The sequence below is a fragment of the Nicotiana tomentosiformis genome, chromosome 2, assembly GCF_000390325.3.
Source record: "Nicotiana tomentosiformis chromosome 2, ASM39032v3, whole genome shotgun sequence".
NCBI lineage: Eukaryota > Viridiplantae > Streptophyta > Magnoliopsida > Solanales > Solanaceae > Nicotiana > Nicotiana tomentosiformis.
The window spans coordinates 178,879,040-178,900,242 of record NC_090813.1 but is presented as its reverse complement, the minus strand read 5'-3'; the positions used below and the strand labels follow the sequence as shown (position 1 = coordinate 178,900,242).

General features: G+C 38.4%; 1 protein-coding gene across 1 annotated transcript; it reads left to right on the top strand.

The window, feature by feature from the left end:
- Window positions 1-1,222: 1,222 nt before the first annotated feature.
- LOC104095899 (eukaryotic translation initiation factor 3 subunit C-like) lies at window positions 1,223-6,166 on the top strand. The gene is made up of 4 exons (XM_009602143.4): window positions 1,223-1,363; window positions 1,475-1,539; window positions 2,589-4,394; window positions 4,995-6,166. The coding sequence occupies exons 2-4, from the start codon at window positions 1,516-1,518 to the stop codon at window positions 5,937-5,939; spliced, it is 2,775 nt and encodes a 924-aa protein (XP_009600438.1). The 5' UTR covers window positions 1,223-1,363; window positions 1,475-1,515; the 3' UTR covers window positions 5,940-6,166.
- Window positions 6,167-21,203: the final 15,037 nt, after the last annotated feature.

Below are 21,203 nucleotides of genomic sequence, written 5' to 3'. Positions count from 1 at the left end.
ATTTCATGGATGAGATAGCAAAAAAAGTGATGAAATACAAAAAAAAAATACAAGATTCCAAAAATATAGGCAAAAATAGCATTTTTCAATGGGTATGGTTGAAATTCATTGAAAACATATAGATGAGTCAATATACAAAATTTAAGAAAGATTGAAGGTGATTTGGACTGATTTGGTATCAAAATTCGTAGTTAAAATCGAGTTCAAAAAATTCTTCTATTACACACACAAACATGTATACATTAATATAAATGTGATACACATTTAATGCAAATAAGATACATATGTGATACATAGTATGATACACATCATTTTTTTCATGTTCGTCTTCTATTTCAAATTTTCAATTCAAACCACGTCAAAACCCCACCAAATCAGTCCAAAATTGAGATTCAAACTTCTTAAGATGTATCCAATCTATTCTAATAACACACACTAACAAAAGGGTAAAAAAATAAAAAAAATTTGGCTACAAATAGCTAATTGGCTAATATTAGTAATATTTTATGAATTGGCCAATTTTTGTAATAAGCTACTTATAAATTGACATAGCTGGTAAATTCCCTAATTTATAATACTTGGACAATTTAGGTAAATAGGTTTCATATAGTTTATAGAAAAAATGGCAAAGGGCCAAATATACCCTTGTACTATGAGAAAAGGTTTAAATATCCCTTCGTTATATTTTGGGTCCAAATATACCTCTGTCATAATACTATTGTTTAAATATTCCCCTATTGGTTCAAATATTCCCCTCTTCTGTTAAGTTTGTCCAAGGTGGACATCCAATCTTATGTGACACTGATATTTGATAAGGCGGATGCCATGTGGCATGCCACCTCAGTGCCCCTAATATATATATATATATATATATATATATATATATATATATATATATATAAGACTAAATTTAAAATATAATAATTTTTATGGTATTAGTATTGGTGGCAATAGTGGTGGAGGGGAAGAAAATTTTAGTAGTGGAAAAAAATAGAAAGGAGGGGTAAAATGAGTTAGGGGTGATGAGGCTGCAAGCCATGTGACATCCACCTCATCAAATGTCAGTACCACATATGATTGAATATCCACTTTGGACAAATATAATATAAAATAAGTATATTTGGACTCAAAATATAACGAGAGGTACATTTAAATGTTTTCTGATAGTACAAGAATATATTTTACCTTTTATGTATAAAAAATCCCAAAAACGAAGTACATTGGGTCGTGGCCTTGTTCGATTTGACTTCATATTCCCAACCCGTAGAAGCCCAAAAGACGAGTCGGACCAACCCTTATCATTCTCTAGGGTTTTTACTGTCTCCGCTAAGCTTTCTGTAAACCAAACAGTTCCAGCTTACAGGTTCGAATATTTTCTTCTTCAAATTGGTGTTTGTAAAACCGCTGAAGAAGCAAATTCATTTGTTGATTTATTCTCAATCTGATTTTTTTTTTAAATTTTGAGTAATTGCAGCTCATTCTATCTCCGTTTCTCGAAGAATTTTTTGAAGAAGTATGGCGTCCCGTTTTTGGACTCAGGTAAATGATTTTTTCACCACAATTAAAGATTTAGTTTTTTCTTAATGTGTTTGGATGAGTAAAATAATCTATTCACCAATTTACAGTGGTAAAGATTTAATTTTTCGTAACTATTGATAGAGATATTTTTTTAATTAATTTATGAGAACTCTAGTGATAGATAATCCTAAATTATTGAATTTTGGAATGAATCAGATCTAAATAGAGCTAAATGGATAGTGATGGTTCATATAGCTGACCCCAGCTAGCTTTTGGTTGAGGCATAATATATTGTTATGTCATTGTACCTGCATCTGGATGTTTTGAATTGGATGTAAAAAGTGCCGGAACATAGTGAATGGATACAAAGGATTCATATAGTTGACCTCAATTGGTTTGAGATTGAGGTGTAGTTGGTGCATTGACTTGCGTTCGCAAAGGTTTGAGTTAGGAATCTACAAATAGCTTTGTAGATGATCCTGGTAGAAAGAGGGAGATTCTAACAACCTTTCTAGTTATTTTGTTCTCTATTTCTATTTCATGGGATCCGAGGAAAAGGATTTTGTTTCCACCAAGCTAAAACGGCGTCTCTAGTAAACAAGAGTCATCATTTACTAGGTCTTTTGCTTCAACTTCTTTACAAATAACAAAATTGAAGATTTAGTTATGATTAGAGATCAACTTTCTATCTTCATCCATAGATCCTTTAGTCATACTTATTCAATTTGAAGTATTGATCCAATCCAAAAATTATGTTTTGCAATTTCGGAATCCAATTTTTCAATGTCTAACTAACCTTTGGATACAAATCACGAGAATGTGTATTTGTTCACACTGTTCGCCAGCTATTCTGCTGAAAAGCAATTTACTTGTTTGTGTAAACAGTGTGATGTGAAATATAATCTTAAACTGTACAGAAGGAATTGCTTAGTGAGCCTAGAAAATTAAGTTGCTGTGAATGAGCGATTTGTTTTTGTATATGGCAGTCTGTAGGGCATAGCTCATTCTGCATAAAGTATAAGGGTTTAGGGAAGGTGTTATTTAATTTATTCATACTATGGTATTTGCAGGGCGATAGTGAAACGGAGGACGAAGAGGAGAGTGATTACGAGCAGGAGGATGATGAGGGGCCGGCTGAGACTACCGCTGCAGCGGCTGGGTCAAGATACCTTGCAGCTGGTGACAGCGACAGTGATGAGTCAGATGGACAGAAGCGAGTTGTCCGGTCAGCCAAGGATAAGCGCTTTGAGGAATTGTCTGCTACCGTTGATCAGATGAAGAATGCTATGAAGATTAATGACTGGGTCAGCTTGCAGGAGAGCTTTGATAAGATCAATAAGCATCTGGAGAAGGTCATGCGCATTACAGAATCGGTTAAAGCACCAAATCTCTATATCAAAGCTCTAGTGATGCTGGAGGATTTCTTGAGTCAGGCTTTGGCCAATAAGGAGGCAAAGAAGAAGATGAGTAGCAGTAATGCTAAAGCCTTAAATTCGATGAAACAGAAACTGAAAAAGAATAACAAGCAGTATGAGGAGTTGATTAACAAGTACAGGGAAAATCCTCCCGAGAGTGAGGATGAGGCTGGTGATGATGAAGAGTCAGAAGAGGAAGAAGAGGATGATGAAGAGGAGTTTGAGGAGGACCCAACAAAGATTGCAGCTGCGTCTGATGAGGAAGATGACGAAGATGAAAGTCGGGATGAGACAACTGAGAGCGGTACCGGGTGGGAGAAGATGCTGAGCAAAAAAGAAAAACTTTTGGATAAACAGTTCAAGGATCCAAGTCAAATCACATGGGAGACAGTCAACAAGAAGTTCAAGGAAATTGTTGCCGCTAGGGGTAGAAAGGGGACTGGAAAGATTGAATTGGTTGAACAGCTCACCTTCTTGACCAAGGTGGCCAAGACTCCAGCACAAAAGCTTGAAATTCTGTTTAGTGTTGTATCTGCCCAGTTTGACGTTAATCCAAGTCTCAGTGGACACATGCCTATAAATGTGTGGAAAAAGTGCGTGCAGAATATGCTTACCATCCTCGATGTTTTGACCCAATACCCAAATATTGTGGTTGATGACATGGTGGAGCCAGATGAAAATGAGACCCAGAAAGGAGCAGACCACTCGGGGACGATAAGGATCTGGGGAAACTTGGTTGCCTTTGTTGAAAGGATAGATGTAGAATTTTTCAAGAGCTTGCAGGTAATTGATCCACATACCCGTGAGTATGTTGAGAGGCTGAGGGATGAGCCGTTATTTTTGGTTCTTGCTCAAAATGTCCAACATTATTTAGAACGTGCGGGAGACTACAAGGGTGCTGCAAAAGTGGCTCTGAAACAGGTTGAATTCATTTATTATAAACCACAAGGAGTGTATGATGCTATGAGGATGTTGGCTGAGCTTACGGAAGGAGAAGGAGAGGCAGAGTCTGTAGAAGAAAACAAAGTGGTTGAGGAGAGTAGAGGTCCAACTGCATTTGTTGCAACTCCAGAGCTTGTGCCCAGGAAACCTGCTTTTGAAGAGAACAGCAGGACATTGATGGACAGTCTCGTTTCTCTCATATATAAATATGGGGATGAACGAACCAAGGCCCGTGCAATGCTCTGTGATATATACCACCATGCTATCTTGGATGAGTTTTCAATATCCCGTGACTTGTTATTGATGAGTCACTTGCAAGATAATATCCAGCACATGGATATTTCAACTCAGATACTTTTCAACAGAGCCATGGCTCAGCTCGGTCTCTGTGCATTCAGGGCGGCACTTGTTGCAGAAGCGCATGGCTGCTTGGCTGAACTCTATTCTGCCGGCCGGGTGAAGGAGTTACTTGCGCAAGGTGTCTCCCAAAGTCGATATCATGAGAAGACCCCAGAACAGGTTTCTTTGCTGAAATTTTCATTCTTTTTCTTTTATGCAAGAAATTTATTCTTATTACGTGCCCTTATGTTCCTCCGTTATGTTTTGGGATTAGCTGCTTTATTGTACTTCATAATTGTGGTAGCTAGTATCTGTTTCAGAGTGCTTGTGTGGCGCAGCTCAACAAGAAAGTGGGTTCTAGTTGAAACTCGAAAAGAAAAATCAGTTTATTTGTTGGTTTACTTGATGAGTTAAGTGGGTATCTAAAAGTTTCCCTCATGGTTTTCATAACTAGCAGAACTTGTTCTTTTGGAGAATGCTCGGGAGTAAACCAGTGATAGTAAAATTTAAAGAACTTCGCAGAACCTTAAATTAATTCCATCAGTTTTAGCAGTGTATAAAGTTGACTTCCAAAGTAGGGACTAACCACTTGATTGAACACATGGACAATTAGTTAGCCAAATTCGTCAGAACAAATTCATAGTAACTGAAATAATCATATATTTTATATCGGATTGCACCTTCAACTGACTCATTTATCTGAGTAGGTTTTTTTGTGAAATTTCTTCATTATGATTCTTACCAAAGCTTCTAAACTATGCATGTTTTGGACACTTTTAGGAGCGGATGGAGAGGAGGCGTCAGATGCCGTATCATATGCATATAAATCTTGAGCTTCTTGAGGCCGTCCATCTGACATGTGCAATGCTTCTTGAAGTGCCAAACATGGCAGCTAATAGCCATGACATGAAGCGCAGGGTTATTAGCAAGACATTCCGGAGATTGCTTGAAGTGAGTGAGAGGCAAACTTTCACCGGCCCACCTGAAAATGTGAGGGACCATGTAATGGCAGCGACAAGGGCCCTCAAGCAAGGAAACTTTGAAAAGGCTTTTGATGTTATCAACTCCCTTGACGTGTGGAGGCTGCTACGCAACAAGGATAGTGTTCTTGAGATGCTTAGAGACAAAATAAAGGAAGAGGCACTGAGAACCTATCTTTTCACATATTCTTCTTCTTATAATTCTCTGAGTTTGGATCAGCTTGCAGGGATGTTTGACCTTTCAGATTCACAGATCCATAGCATCGTGAGCAAAATGATGATTTCTGAGGAGCTTCATGCAAGCTGGGATCAACCATCCCGATGCATGGTCTTTCACGATGTTGAGCATACAAGACTGCAGGCTTTGGCATTCCAGTTGACGGAAAAGCTGTCAGTATTAGCAGAAAGTAATGAAAGAGCAACCGAATCAAGGATAGGTGGTGGTGGATTGGAGGGCATTCCCCTGAGGCGCAGGGACGGCCAAGATTATGCTTCTGCAGCTGCTGGTGCTGGTAAGTGGCAGGACTTCTCCTTCTCACAAGGCAAACAAGGTGGCGGTGGTGGCCGAACAGGATATGTCGGTGGTAGATCAGCTTCTGGGCAAGCATCGAGGGACCATACTAATCAGGCGCGGGGGACTTACGGTGGTCAAGGCTCAAGATATCAGAGTGGTGGAGGTGCGAGGGGAAGTCAGATGGATGGATCAGGTCGCATGGTTAATCTTAACAGGGGTGTCCGCGCTTAGAGAGCTGTGCACAAAGTTTTGCATAATAGAGAATCACAGAGCACTTTGACGTCCTGGTTGTAGTAAAATTTATAGCTTTCTTTGTTTCATAACCCAACGTTTCATTGTGTTACATTGTTTTCAGCGACTTTCTAGCATCCTTTGGAAATGCTTTACTGCTTCACTCATTTAATGACATATTATGTTGGGTACATTCTTTTTTAATTGAATCTATATCGATTATTAGCTGGTGGTGCGTACAACTTAGAATTTTGTCACCTTCAAAGTTGTTTCTTCTTTTATTCTTCGGTGTATCACTACAAGTATCATTAGCAGCAGGCATGGAAAAAGTTGTTTTTTCAGGAAGTAATCAGAGGCTGAAAACCGTAATTCCCTGTATATGAGTGGTGCAGATTAGGCCATAATTTCACGAGTGTAATAAAGCAAATTCAAATCTGATTGTGCCAGAGGCCAATGTGACTGTACAGTAGTTTAAAATATCTCTTATGAATATCTATTGAAATTGCCCTTGAACTATTTAAAATTAAGCAATATTGATCTATTAAACTTTTTGTCAAATGTTACTCCCGTCGTTAGGAAAGTCACTTTTGGCCTTGAACTCCAAATGAGAGTAACTTTAGACGTCATAATCAAAAGTTTAGAGGTAAATTTAGATCTTTTTTCTCAAAGAATTGGACACATTGAAGGAGAGAATTGAAGTCCAGAGCTATCGATGAAGAGAGAAAACTGTTGTCGCAAACAGGTCTACCAAAGCTTTGCTCCGATACCATAATATGAAAGAATGTGTATTTCAACCCAAAACCTTAAGACAATGGTTGGAGTAACTGATACGAATTTAAGTACGGAATTGAAAAAATTAAAGACAAGATAGAAATTGAGAATAGACCCAACAAAGAAGTAATTGTCAAACAATTTAAAATAATCAATTACCAAACAAATTAAAATACTTAGTAGACCAGAACTATAGGATTACCTTGCAAGAGTTTGAGTCAACAAGTTGGAAACATATGCTCTTCACAATTCTTCAATATTCAAAGATAAGCTAAATTAGAAATGACCTTATCATATATTATTTACAACCAAGTTCATCTGTCACGCCCCGACCTCGGGTAGCGTGACCGACGCTCAACCGAGATATTCCGGTTAAGCAAGCCTACTAGATGCCTTCTACCCAACATTGCCCATTAACAATATAAGAATCAATACAAGAGATAAACATGAGAAGAGTCAAAGTGTTCCCCATTCTTTTCCCATTATTCAAAAGAGATTCATTTACGACTTCCAAAATATTATAAGTTTATAGATATGATGAAAAACATGTTTGCCACATACCAACACTTCTAGTTCATTACCCAACATCAAATACCACTCACAAACTGTCTACGGAGCCTCTAAGTACAACAACAGAGAAGAATGGAAGTGTCGGCGACAAGGCCCTGACTATACCTCAAAGCTCAAATTACAACGTCAAATGACACAAGGCCCAGAACAGAGTACGGCTCACCAAAACCTGTTGAATAGAGAGTGACTGCTAATGAGGACCAAAGCTGCCCGCTGATGAACCACCTGCATCCATTGAAGATGCAGCGCCCCGGGCAAAAATGGACGTTAGTACATGTGGAATAATACTAGTATGTAAAGCTAAATGTCCTCTTTCGAAATAGAACGCCAATATCATAAGGGGAAACACCATGGAAGCAACAAATAACAATCAATGATATCCAAATGCCAAGTTAAAACATAACAATTTTCAAAATACGAAAATATATATATATATATATATATATATATTTGGTTGGGAGATCATTAGCACCGATATACCATCGTATTTTTAGCACGAAGTCCGATCATGCCCGATCGGCTAGGCCATCTCCCCTCGGACAATGTGGTTTGACATGTAATGTGAAAAAAAGGTGTTACCAAGAGTAGTACCACCATGTACGCAACATGGCGTCCGATCTCCACCCGACCGGCTAGGCCGCCTTCCCACATATGCCGTGTTGGTTGACTTTCCAATTCACAGCTAATATCATCTCATCCCAATTAAGAAAAATAATCACAATCATCTCAATATTTCAATATCATCCCAATTAAGGGGAATAGTCACAATCCACCCCTAAACTGGCACGTGTAGTTTCGGGTGTGGGCCTTATGACCCACCCTTCCTCGGTTTGCTAATGATACTCCCAAAAATATTTTTGTTTTGCACACTAGGAAAACAAAAGTTATATTCACCTCGTTAACTTTCACACTACATATAGCCTCGTTAGTAACTTCAACCATTCACATCATCATTATTATTTCATCGGCCCTCTTGGCCATACTTATGTTTCTTCTTTCATGGCACGGTGGTCGTATTTCACATTTCAGGCTTTCATTTCTTTACTTTCAAGGATCATCAACATAAACATCAATATATATAATATTTCAGAAATCACAACTTTAAGTTCATTAGTAATGAAAGCTTTAAATACATTAGATCCCTTTTCAAAGTATGGAGCACAATGACTTGTAATCACAACACAAGTTAAAAATCATAAGCGAGTACTATACCGTATCTTTTTAAATACTTCTTCACAAAAGGGCAATACACAATTTCAACTCTTGAGTACGTAAGAACTCAAATCACCTTGGAAATATTTATAAAGGAGGGCATGGTAATTTACGATTTAAATACGACTTCAAATCAAAAGCACTAGCTACAACAACTATGGCCACGTTTTATATCCCACATTAGTTCTTTCACTTTCAAGAATATTTGTAGGTCATCAACAGTAAAAGCATTTGGGATCAAGTCCTTAAGCATGACTATGAACAATAGGGGTCTTAGGCACATTGAGTTTTCTTTCACAATTGGGCATAACAACTTGCAATTAAAAACATGATTGAAATCATAATATTCCGATACATTGGTCACATTTGAATACATTCCCGAAGGAGAGCACAATACGATAAGAGCATTCGGTACATATTTCTAGTACATATCTTTCAACATAAGTTTATTTGGAAAAGTAATGTTTATACGGAATAACTCGGAACATGAGAATTAGGAACTTGGGCCAGTCATGTTTGAAACTTACGGAACATCATGGAATTCGATTCCAAGAGAGAAGTTTAGCCAACATACCTTGCCTGAGCTTTCCTTAAGTTACTACAATGTCCCAATACTCTTAGCAAATTCAATCTATAGGAAGATAGAAAAAATTAAATATTAATTGGATGGATTCTCGTGATATAGCTCTTTTAGGAATTTTGTCAAACATCTATTATGCAAGATTAATTACAAAGATCTATAATGGTGATCCTTTCCTCCCTCGCAATTTCAACAAGATACTACCCAAAATAGTTCAACAACCTCACATTCTACCACTTATTGGCACATGCATGGCATATCTCGAACTTCACAATCTACTTAAACCCTAAACAATTTGCATGAATGATGTAGGATAAGAACTTACTCGGATAGATGGTGGTCTAGTGAGTGGCTTCCTTGATTCTTGAAGATTGGTACAAGAATGGGTGCTTAGAACGCTAGGCCTTCCTCTTCTCTCTCTAAAATACTCTTACCTCTCTCAAATTTTACCAGAAATTTATTTCAAAATGAGCCCCAAATGATATTTATCAAAATGGGGTCGGGTTATAAAAATAGAAAAATGGACCCTCCGAACTCAGGTCTTAGATCGCAGAATAGACCGCATAACAGATATGCGGCCCGCAAAATGGGCCGCGAAAATGATGCCAAAAACTGCGCTGGTCTGGACCGGTCTGCGACATGTCTACAGTCCGCAGACCACTTATGCGGCCGCAGAATGGACCGCAGAATCATCCAACAAAATTTTTCATGCCAAATCTGCGATGGAAAATGCTAACCGCGAAATGGATATGCGATCGCAGAATGGACCGCAAAACGACTTTCAAAATTCAACTATTTTTTTGCTCAACTCTGCGACGGATATGCGGCCCGCAGAATGGATCTGCGATCGTAAATCTGACCGCATAACTGGCCCTTCAGCAAAATAATTTCTACCAATACCTCGATGCATTCTTCAACCTAAAAAATATGTACCTTGTTACATCCGTACACATCACCCTACCTCAGCACCACAAAACTTGAATCCCTTGGTGAAATTTTACGGGGCCTTATATCATCTAACACGAAAAATTTCTTCATTAATTGCGCAAATTCTAGCTTTTAAGCTATTTGCTGTAGTGGTATTAACAACAATACTATCTAATGTGATAGTTAAAACTTTATGAATAAAACCATAAAATTGAAGTATTTCTAGAACGATAGTTGTAATATATGCTCTAGTGTATTTTGAATCAACAAATTTATAATCAATAATACGTTTTTGCATGTTCCAGTATTGATCAACCCAATAACATGTAACAGTTAAATAATCATTGCCATTAGGACTACGACCTATATCAGATGTGATTGATAGACACATTACAATCTAAGTGGTAAAATACACAACATATGTACTAAAGATAGTCACTTTAAAATTTAAAAATATCATTTCTAACTGTGGTCTTAGGAAAACCTTGAAAAATAGAATTATAAGTTTTTTGTATATAATGCACAAAATTAGGGTGAGAACGAAAAGTAAAAGGTAAGCCAAAGACATCGACCACTTTTGTTAATTTTTCACGATCTCTATCTTTGTTATAGAGACGTAGTATAGTATCAGTAATAGAGTAAAACTGTTGTTGGACATAGTTAGAAACCCCGCCAGATCCAGTAGGAGCGGCAGAACTGCTGCGAGGATCTGATATTTTTATCGCATCTATTTGAACTTTTATCCATATAGGATTGTGTTTACCAAGCAAGTGTCTGGTTAAACCCCTAGTCCCACCCGATTTTCACGCGTACCATGTGCAAATTGTGCTTTACATTTTTTACAAGTAGCAACTGAAGCGACTTTACTTAATTCAAAAAAATTGCATACAAGTGATGTTCTCGTACGTTCTGCCTTAGCCTTATCCCTTACAGGAGATACAAGGGGAGATAAATCTCTAGACTAAGATTGACTTTTAAGTTGGAGCTTGTATTGCTAGATTAGTGGGTGTTTCATCTAGTTCATCTTCCTTATTTTCTTCTTCTTCATTAAAATTAATATCATTGCCAAATTATCTTTGTAGGTTTTATGATCTAGTGGTTCTTTCGTTTTAATATCATAAAATCCGAGGGGATGGGTAAAGGAAGTTTCATCAATATGAGTCATACCCTTTATATATTTTCTAACTCTAGCAAGAGGATTTAGATTACTACTAGAACTAGCACCTTTACTACTTTTTAAAAATGAGTTGGTTATGTCAAATACTCTTTTAGAAGCCATAATTTAAATATGAAAAGTAAACAAACAAATGAAACACGAAAATGAAACACAAAAAGTAAACACTAAAATAATTCACAAAAATTAAATAGAAAAATTAAGAGATGGAATGAGTGCACCGTGATTAAATATATAAACTTGAAGAAATTGCCCAAGACATTGCTACAAATACTTGACGAATTAATTTGAAACTTGAAACTTGCTCCAATAATTTACCCAAATACTTGAAACGTAGTTGACTATGAGAAAATTGAGAGAAGAATATAGATAGAATGTAAGAGATTAGAGAGAGAATGAAGATTTGTGTGGGGAAAAAAAGAATGGGGATATTTTTAGTTAAAATAAGATCAAAGTAAAATTTAATAAACTTAGGAGTTAAATTAAAAGTTTGGGGGAGGAGAGAGGGGGGAGGGGTATTTTATTAAACACTAAAATAATACGCAAAGCTTAAATATAAAAATTAAGAGATGGAATGAATGCACTGTGATTAAATATTTAAACTTGAAGAAATTGTCCAAAAAATTACTCCAAATACTTGACGAATTAATTTGAAGCTTGAAACTTGCTCAAAATATTTGCCCAAATACTTGAAACGTAGTTGATTGTGAGAAAATTGAGATAAGAATATAGATAAAATATAAGAGATTAGAAATTTTATTTAGACAGAGAAACTCTCCCCTCTCTCTAAGAATACCTTCATGGACACAACCACTACACCATCAATTATACCACCGGAACCACCAGACAAAATAGCCAAATGGTTGTGGAAGAAACAACACCACACTCCTATAAGGAAATGCTTCTTGACAAGCAAGCAGTAGCCAAACAGAGTACTACGACGAGGATGCCCCCCAAATCATCAAAGATGATAAAGGAAAAAATATTGAAGGCCCAATCGCCCTCTCACAAGAAGACAAGAATCACCTATATCAACCATGGCGCTTCTCAATAATCATAAAGGTCTTTGGTCGTAGAATGTCTCACCATTACCTTCGATCTAAACTAATTGACCTATGAAAACCATCCGAACAGTTAATCTTGATTGACTTAGGATGTGACTTCTTTATTGTCAAATTTAGTCTAGAGGAAAATATGGCAAAGGCACTACACCTAGGGCCATGGTTCATCTCTGGGAATTTCCTATCAGTATGTAAATGGGACCAAAATTTGTCCCACAAGAAGCTACTATGTCTTCCACAGCCATATGGATTTGCCTACCCTAACTACTAACAGAATTTTATGACAAAGAAATATTAGAAAAAGTTGGTATAAAAGTGGGCGAGCTACTCAAAATTGATTCATGCACCTCTTCCCCGTTGATAGGAAGATATGCACGCATCTGTATCCAAGTACCCCTTGAAACCCTAATGAAAATATCAGTAATCATTGGTGACCATAAAAAAGCAGTGATTTATGAAGGTGAAGGTACGCTATGTACAACATGTGAAAGAGTTGGCCACACAACAAAAAATTATAATTTCAAAATATTACAACTACCATTGTCACAAGAAGCCCTTGAAAATTCAAGAACAAACACTAAGGAAGGAGAGGACGATGGATGGAAGACAGTCACCTTCCCTAGATGAAAGAAAACATTCAGCATCATGCATAAAAATCACAAAAGATCCAAGTAAAAATGTTCGATGCAAACTCGGATAAGTTTCTGGAAACCAAAACTTCTCAATATAATTCTAAGTCCAATAATACGCAGTCAAAAAATTACAATAGGCCCAGTGGTCCAGTGGATAAACAAAATCCCATCCCCACTCCCCAATAGACCAACACATGCGGCCCCAACCCAAGTACAATGCCAAATGCAAGGCGGGAATGGAGCCTGAGGGAGCTGATAACAAAAATCCAACTGGGCCCGTTAATGATGCCTACCAGGAGGCCCCTACCAATAGACCAACCTCAGACACATGCCCTGCTAAAGATGTGGCCATGGGCCACCGCGCCAGTACCAAATCAACAACTGGGGTCCATACATAATTGGAACCACCCAGTCCAAAAAATTACCCTTACCCAAATACCTCTGCGCCCCCTACTCCCCTCCCAGCAGAGTACTCTAATGGGGAAAACTCACCACACTCCATGAACACTCAAGTGCCTCACCTGAGAACCCACCCAATCTCAGGTGGCATGACACCTTCAGTCCACTCAAACAGATACAACATTAATTCTGAATCCATTTCTATAGATGCATTAACTGACGACCTTTTCACTGATCTAGATTTGACACCAAACGACACCATTATAAGCCGGCTCGTTAACATAACCCCCACCATTACCCAAAGAGGTAAAACAAAAAAACACAAAAATGGAAAAAACCCAGCCGCCACCCACCATTGTGACGTCGCTTCCACTGCTACTGGACCACTCACCGGCATCGTGGCTAGAAGTGGCGCTTTAAGGACAAGGACTAGCCTACAATTTCACCATGGTAAATCAACCAGTAACCTTGATTGTCCAAAACCCTACGCATCTGGCGAGGGTAACGATGGACACCCTAAACAGGGCCTTGGCAGCCTTTGGCCCATGCCCATGACAATCAATGGCAACATGCAACCTAATCTGGACCCACCAATGCTCAACACCCTCATCTCCCAAGCGTTCCAGTCAATCCCCTTCTTCCCAGACCCGGGAATGGAGGACCCAACAGCGTCTTCGGTGCTTGTAACTATCGAGCCCCAATCCTACCAAACTCCATCACCTTCTATTCCTGTAGAGAAGAACCAGTCACCACCACTGGGAAACATGACAAGGGAAATCAACAAAGCCTTAGACCTTCTAAAAAGGAAAAGCCCACCGTAAATGGAAGGAACAGCCTACGACCCCTACCCACAGACTCTCTCCTACTTGACTCAGTCAGAGCAATCAAGTTTAGTGTGGAGAGCAGTGAAGTGCTTATGTTGCTGTATCCCAGAGCCATGACCAAGTGTGGTCTGAGTCTGGTCTCTTACCACACCCAGGGTGTGACCAAACCACTCCTCAATTTAACCCTTGTCCTAAGCATGAAGAAAAGGAACCAAAAGAAACCAACGAAGTCTCTCAGGGAATAGAGAAGCCTCACAAAAACTAGCCTCTCAATCGCCAACCACCCCTGATGAACTACATCATATGGAATGTTAGGGGTGGAAACAATGTGGAGTTCAGGAGACACTACCTCGACATGGTTTAGCTTCACAAGCCAATGCTGCTGGTTCTGTTAGAAACTAAGATGGCTGATCATAAAAAGCAGACGGAGGAGCTGTATTTTGATATGCTTATCCAGTCTCTAGCTGTTGGTTTGTCTGGTAGGATAGTCATAATGTGAAAAAAGGATTGTGTTACTATTGATGAGGTATCCATTACCCATCAGGGCATCCATGCCATGGTAAAGGTACTCCCATCCCCCAACCTTTAGTTATTTTCAACTATTTATATTAGCAACATTTTAGCTGATAGGAAATTGTTATGGGAAAGTTTTGTTACTATCTCTAAAAGCAATATTGGGAGCTGGTTTGTAGGCGGAGACTTCAATGAAGTCTTAAAAGCTAGGGATAAATTTGGGGGTAACCCCATTAACTCAAGTCGTAGTAACCTATTTTGGAACTGCCTTAATGAATGCAAACTAGCTGACTTAGTTTACAAAGGCAGTAAATTCACCTGGACTAACAAAAGATACAAGAATAAGAGTAGTCTGATTCTAGAAAGGATAGATAGGTGCTTTGCTAACGACTGTTGGATTTTCCATTACCCTGAGGCTACTATTAATCACCTCCCTAGGACCTACTCAGATTATTGCCATGTTCAAATAATGCTAATGGGGGATTCTTTCAATAATTCAAACAGACCCTTCAGGTTTAGCCACCTCTCTTTTCCTAGTATCATTAATGAGGCCTTCACTAATAACTCCCTCTAATCCAATCAACTGAAACATTCAAAAGCCTTGTGACCCAGTGGAACATGCACACATTTGGCTTTCACAAAAAGAGAAGGATCCTGGCCATAATTACCGGGATCCAAAAATCACCAAACTACCAGTTCAACAATTACCTGCTAAACTTAGAAAGTAACCTGATCAGAGAACTTGACTCCATCCTCAAGAATGAGGAAGACTTATGGAAACTCAAGTCAAGGGTCAATTGGCTAACTGAAGGTGATGCCAACACTAGATTCTTCCACACTTTCACCCTTAATAGGAGAAGAAGGAACAACATCATGTCCCTCAAAGAAGAGAGTGGAAACTGGCTCTATGACTAAAGGGACATTAAGGCCTCTATAATGCACTTCTTCAGGAGCCTCTACACTTCCTCATACACACAAGCTCATATTTCTACTACTAGTCATCTGGACATGACCCATATCCTACGAAACTATCAAAGAGATAGCTTGGATAGGTCCCTTGAGGTTAATGAAATCAAAAGGTCCATCTTCTCCTTTAAGCCATTCAAGGCACCAGACCTGGATGGGCTTCACCCCTTCTTTTACCAAAAGTACTGGAGCATTGTGGGGAACTCAGTAGTAGACTTCAACAAGCAATGCTTTGACACACACTCTATGGATGAGACCATGAATCAAACTCTCCTCTGTCTCATTCCCAAGTGTCCCCAAGCCACCATGCTCAAAAACTTCAGGCAAATAGGGCTTTGTAACACCATCTACAAGACCATCACTAAGATCATTGTCAATAGGATCAAGCCCCTTCTATATGTTATAATTGGCCCTAGCCATGCTAGTTTCCTATCCAATAGAAGGGCATCTGATAATGCCATCATTGTCCAAGAATACATCACTCATTTTGGAAAAATGAAATGGAACCATGCTCATATGATTCTCAAAATTGACTTAGAGAAAGCCTTTGACAGGTTGGAGTGGTCCTTTATTAGGGACATACTGCATGCCTTCAACTTCCCTCCTGGGCTAACTAAGTTAATAATGTCCTACATTAGCTCAACAAACATCTCCATCCTAGTGAATAGGGGCAAAACAACTACCTTCAAACCCTCTAGGGGAATCAAACAAGGGAACCCAATCTCCCCTTACCTGTTCATTCTGTGTATGGAGAGGCTCTCCAGGTCAATTGATAAATATGTTTAGGACAAACAATGGCTCCCTATTAGTATCAGTAGGTCTGGCCCAAAAATTTCTCATCTATTCTTTTCTGATGACCTTAACCTCTTTGCAAAAGCAAACATTAGAAACTGCACCATAATCTACTATATCCTGTAGGCATTCAATGAGGATTCTGGCCAAAAAATCAATCTCACTAAGTCCAAGGTTCTTTTCTCCTCTAACACAAGGCAAGACACAATGGAATGCCTCATAAATGCCCTATCAATCCAAGCTACAACATCCTTTGGGAAATACCTAGGATTCCCTATGTTCCATAAGAGACCCACTAGTATTAACTTCCAGTTCATAATTGATAATATGCAATCCAAACTGGATGGCTGGAAAATAAATTGTCTAAATATGACTGGAAGGATCATCCTTGCCAAGTCCTCTCTTAGTAGTATCTCAATCCATATTATGTAATACATTAAATTGCCTACCAAGACTACCAAACAAATTGACAGAATTCAAAGAAATTTTATCTGGGGCACAACTCCAAACAAGAAAAAATTGTACTGGTTAGCTGGGACAAAGTCATCAGGCAAAAGTCCTATGGAGGGCTGGGTTTACAGAAAGCTGCGCTTTAAAATAAAGTATCCCATGCTAGGCTGGCTTGGAGGATCTACCATAACACCTCCAGTTTATGGGCTAGAGTCCTGAAGCACTATAACTGAAACCATACCCCAATAAGCCAAAATCTCTAATCTGGCAATGTATCCTCAAGGGCTGAGATACATGCAATAAGGCCAGTAGATGAGTTGTCCACAAAGGAAACATGGTGATCTTCATTAATGATGCATGGATCCCAAACCAGCCAGCAATTAGAAACATGTTTGAGGGCCCTCTAACTCCTAATGACATAACTGACAAAGTGGACACTGTCTACAATTCTGGGAACTAGATCTCTCTTCCATATCTATAGACATCTCTGAGAACATTACTAACCTAATCAAATCAACTTTCATCCCTACCAACTCTGCCAGGGAAGACATGCTAATATGGGGGTTGACTCCAAGTGGGTCTTTCACCACCAAATCAGCCTATACCTTCCTTAGCAACAATAATCAGATTTTGTGGAAAGAAGAGAAAGTCAACTTCACTTGGATATGGAAGTTAAAAGTCCCTAACAAAATCAAAAAATTTATTTGGCTACTTGCTCAAGATAGGCTACCTACTAGAGCTTTCCTGCACATAATTGGGGTTAATTGCAACCCTTAATGTTATTTTTTCTCAGCAAGTCCTGAAACCAGTAACCATTTCTTCTTTGAATGCCCCCAATGTAACCAACTTCTGGCATGAAATACTAGCCAAGGGATTTACTGAAAGTCAACAATTGAATCCCATATTCTCAACTCAACTATGGTCATTAACATGGAATAAGCTGAAGAAGCTCTCCTTCAACAACATCATCCCATAGGAGAACATCATTCCTTTTTGTTTTTGGCACATCTGGCTAGTGAGAAACCATAACCTTTTCAATAATAAAAGAGATAACACCAGTGCTAATAACACCATCTCCAAAGCAACAGAGTACTATATGTTGGCACAAAATGGTGCTATCAGGAGGCCATTCCATACCAGAGTTAAATGAAAACCCCCCAGGAGGGGCCACTATAAACTCAACACGGATGGGGCTGCCAAGGGCAACCCAGTCATTGGAGAAATTGGTGGAGTATTCAGGAATCATAGTGGGGATTGAATTATGGGGTATATGAAAAATATACCACATACCACCAACACCATGGCAGAACTAAAATCACTGCTAAAGGGCATACAACTAGTAGAACAAAATGGCTGGATTCCACTAGACATAAATACAGATTCGGCTGAAGTAATAAAAAAGCTACTCATAAGCAACACAACTTACGATCCTATGATTTGTGAATGCGGGTTATTAATGCAATGGATGGACAAGGTGATGGTGAGGCACAACCTTAGGGAACAGAATAGAGTGGCCGATGCACGGCAAAAAAGGCACCAAATTTAAGTTTTTTTGGGTAGAACTGCCATGCTAGCAGTTCCTCCGATGTTTGCAAATGATGTATTTTGGGCAGACATCCTAGGAACTGAAGTAGTTAGGAATTTTTGGGCATGTAATAGTGATACAATTGAACGAAATATGGCCATTTTAGGGGAACTGCAGTACCCCAATTTAGACAGTAATCTGCAATGTAATTCTTAGTTTTATTTTATATATATATATATATATATATATTCCCTTTAACCAAAAAAAGAGAGTAAGAGATTAGAAAGAGAATGAAGATTCGTGTGAAAAAAAAGAATGGGGGTATTTTTAGTTAAAATAGGATCAAAGTACAAATTAATAAACTTAAGAGTTAAATTAAAAGTTTGGGGGGGAGGGGGATTTGACGTTTTTAACCATTGCCAACTGTTATTTTTGAAAATAAAGTCGTTGGTTAACCTGCTTTATTTAAAAAAAAATATTTTGTGGGTTGTCGGGCCGGGACCGAGCCATTACCAGACAGGTCCATCGGGACAAAATAGACGATCCGTCCCATCTCGCGTCGCTTTACCCACTATATCCCATCTCACTAACACAAGACGGGTCGGGATAGGACCGGGATAGGTCGGACCGTCCCGTCCTTTTAGGTAACCTTAGTATTAACCAAAAGGAGGAGCTTAAAGAATAATGAAGGCAAAATAGAAATGAGAAATGACGTAATAATCTCACCATATTTGGTTGTTAGATAAAATGATTATTTTTCTTTTTATATAACAATTGATCAAATAATGCAAATAATAAATTATAAGAGGATTTAATTAGTAACTTTAATAAAATATTATATTTAAAGTAAAAATAAAATCTGAAGTCCAAATAACTTGTAGCTTTATATACTAAAAATAAAATATCCCTAAATTTGGTATGGATTATTAGTTACACCCTTAAACTATTTATAATTTTAATTAGTATTCCCCTGAACTTGGGTATTTAATAGTCGATATCCCATTAATAATCTCATCTTGGCTAGAACTCCATAATTTAGGTAAAAAAAACTTATTTGGATAAAATTGATGAAGCTTTAGTTAAATTCATTTAAAATTTATCTTGAAATGAAGAAATGCACCGTTAAAACAAATAGTCATATGTGTAAAAAATGATACAAAAAATACATAATTTGAACTTTATCATTTAGGCTAAAAAATTTATTTAGCTAAATTATGAAGCTCTAAGAAAGTATTTTTTTTTTACAAATTTTGCCCAAAACGATATACAATAACAATAACAATAACAACAAAAGAAAGCCTGAGTGTAATCTCATATGTGATGTCTGGGGAGGGTAGTGTGTACGCAAACCTTACTCCTATCTTTAAGAAGGCAGAAAGGATATTTTCGGTAGACCCTCGACTCAGGAAAGATAAAAGGAAGGGGCAATAACAAGCAGACCAATTAAAAAATCGAAGCGAAAATATAAAACTAACACTCGATAACACAATCAGAAAACCGAAACAAAAGTAACAACAAGTAATAACAGAAGTCTAGGAGTACGAAAACACATGACTAATACTAAGTAATGTACTAAAGCTATTGTTACAAATAAGGACACTCGGCTACCTAACCCTTTACCTTTATTCTTAACTTTCACACCTTTTTATCCATGGTCATGTCCTCAGTAAGCTGGAGCATCGCCATATCTTGCCTAATCACCTCTCCCGAATACTTCTTCGGTCTGCCTCTACCTCTCCTTATGCTCTCCAAGGCCAACCTCCCATACCTTTTTACTGGTGCATCTGTGCCTCTCCTCTTCACATGCCCGAACCATCTAAGTCTCACCTCCCGTATCTTGTCCTCCATAGGGGTCACGCCCACCTAGTCCGGAATAATTTCATTTCTAATTCTATCTAACCTGGTATACCTGCACTTCTAGTTCAATATTCTTATTTCAGCCACATTCATCTTCTGGAGATGGAAGTTCTTGACTGGCCAATACTCTTCCCTATACAATATTGTCTGTCTGACCGCCACTTTATAAAACTTACCTTTATGTTTTGATGGCACATTCTTATCACAAAAAATACCAAAAGTGAGCCACCATTTCATCCGCCCCGCCCCAATACGATGTGTGACATCCTCTTTGATCTCCCCATTCCATTGTATAACTGACCCAAGGTACTTGAAACTCTCTCTCCTAGGTATGACTTATGAATCAAGACTAACGTCTTCGTTCACTACAGGAGTCACACCATGAAACTTGCACTCCAACTATTCTGTCTTTGTCATACTCAATTTGAAACCTTTAGACTCCAGGGTCTGCGTCCAATCTCTAACCTCTCATTAACACCGCCTCGCGTCTCGTTAATAAGTACAATGCTATCTACAAATTACATGCATCATGACACCTTCCCTTGAATATGGCGCGCCAGTGCGTCGATCGCTAGAGCAAATAAAAATGGGTTGAGGGCTAACCCCTAGTGCAACCCCATCACAACTGGAAGTGTCCTGAACCCCTCCCACCGTTCTCACTCGAATCTTAGATCTATCATACATGTCCTTAATAGCCTTAATGTATGTAACATGAATACTTCTAGCCTCCAAACATCTTCATAGAACCTCCCTCGTCACTTTATCGTAAGCCTTCTCTAAGTCGATAAACACCATATGTAAATCCTTCTTCCTCTCCCTATACTGCTCTATCAACCTCCTAACAAGGTGAATAACTTTTGTAATCGAACGTCCCAGCATAAATTCGAATTAGTTATCAGAAATAGACACAATTCTCCTCACCCTCAGCTTCATCACCCTTTCTCAGACTTTCATAGTATGGCTTAGTAACTTGATACCCCGATAGTTGTTGCAATTTTTTATATCATTCTT

Coding starts and splice junctions, on each gene's coding strand:
- LOC104095899 (XM_009602143.4), top strand. CDS start 1,516: ATGGCGTCCCGTTTTTGGACTCAG. Junction 1,540..2,588: donor CGTCCCGTTTTTGGACTCAG/GTAAATGATTTT, acceptor TGGTATTTGCAG/GGCGATAGTGAAACGGAGGA. Junction 4,395..4,994: donor ATGAGAAGACCCCAGAACAG/GTTTCTTTGCTG, acceptor GGACACTTTTAG/GAGCGGATGGAGAGGAGGCG.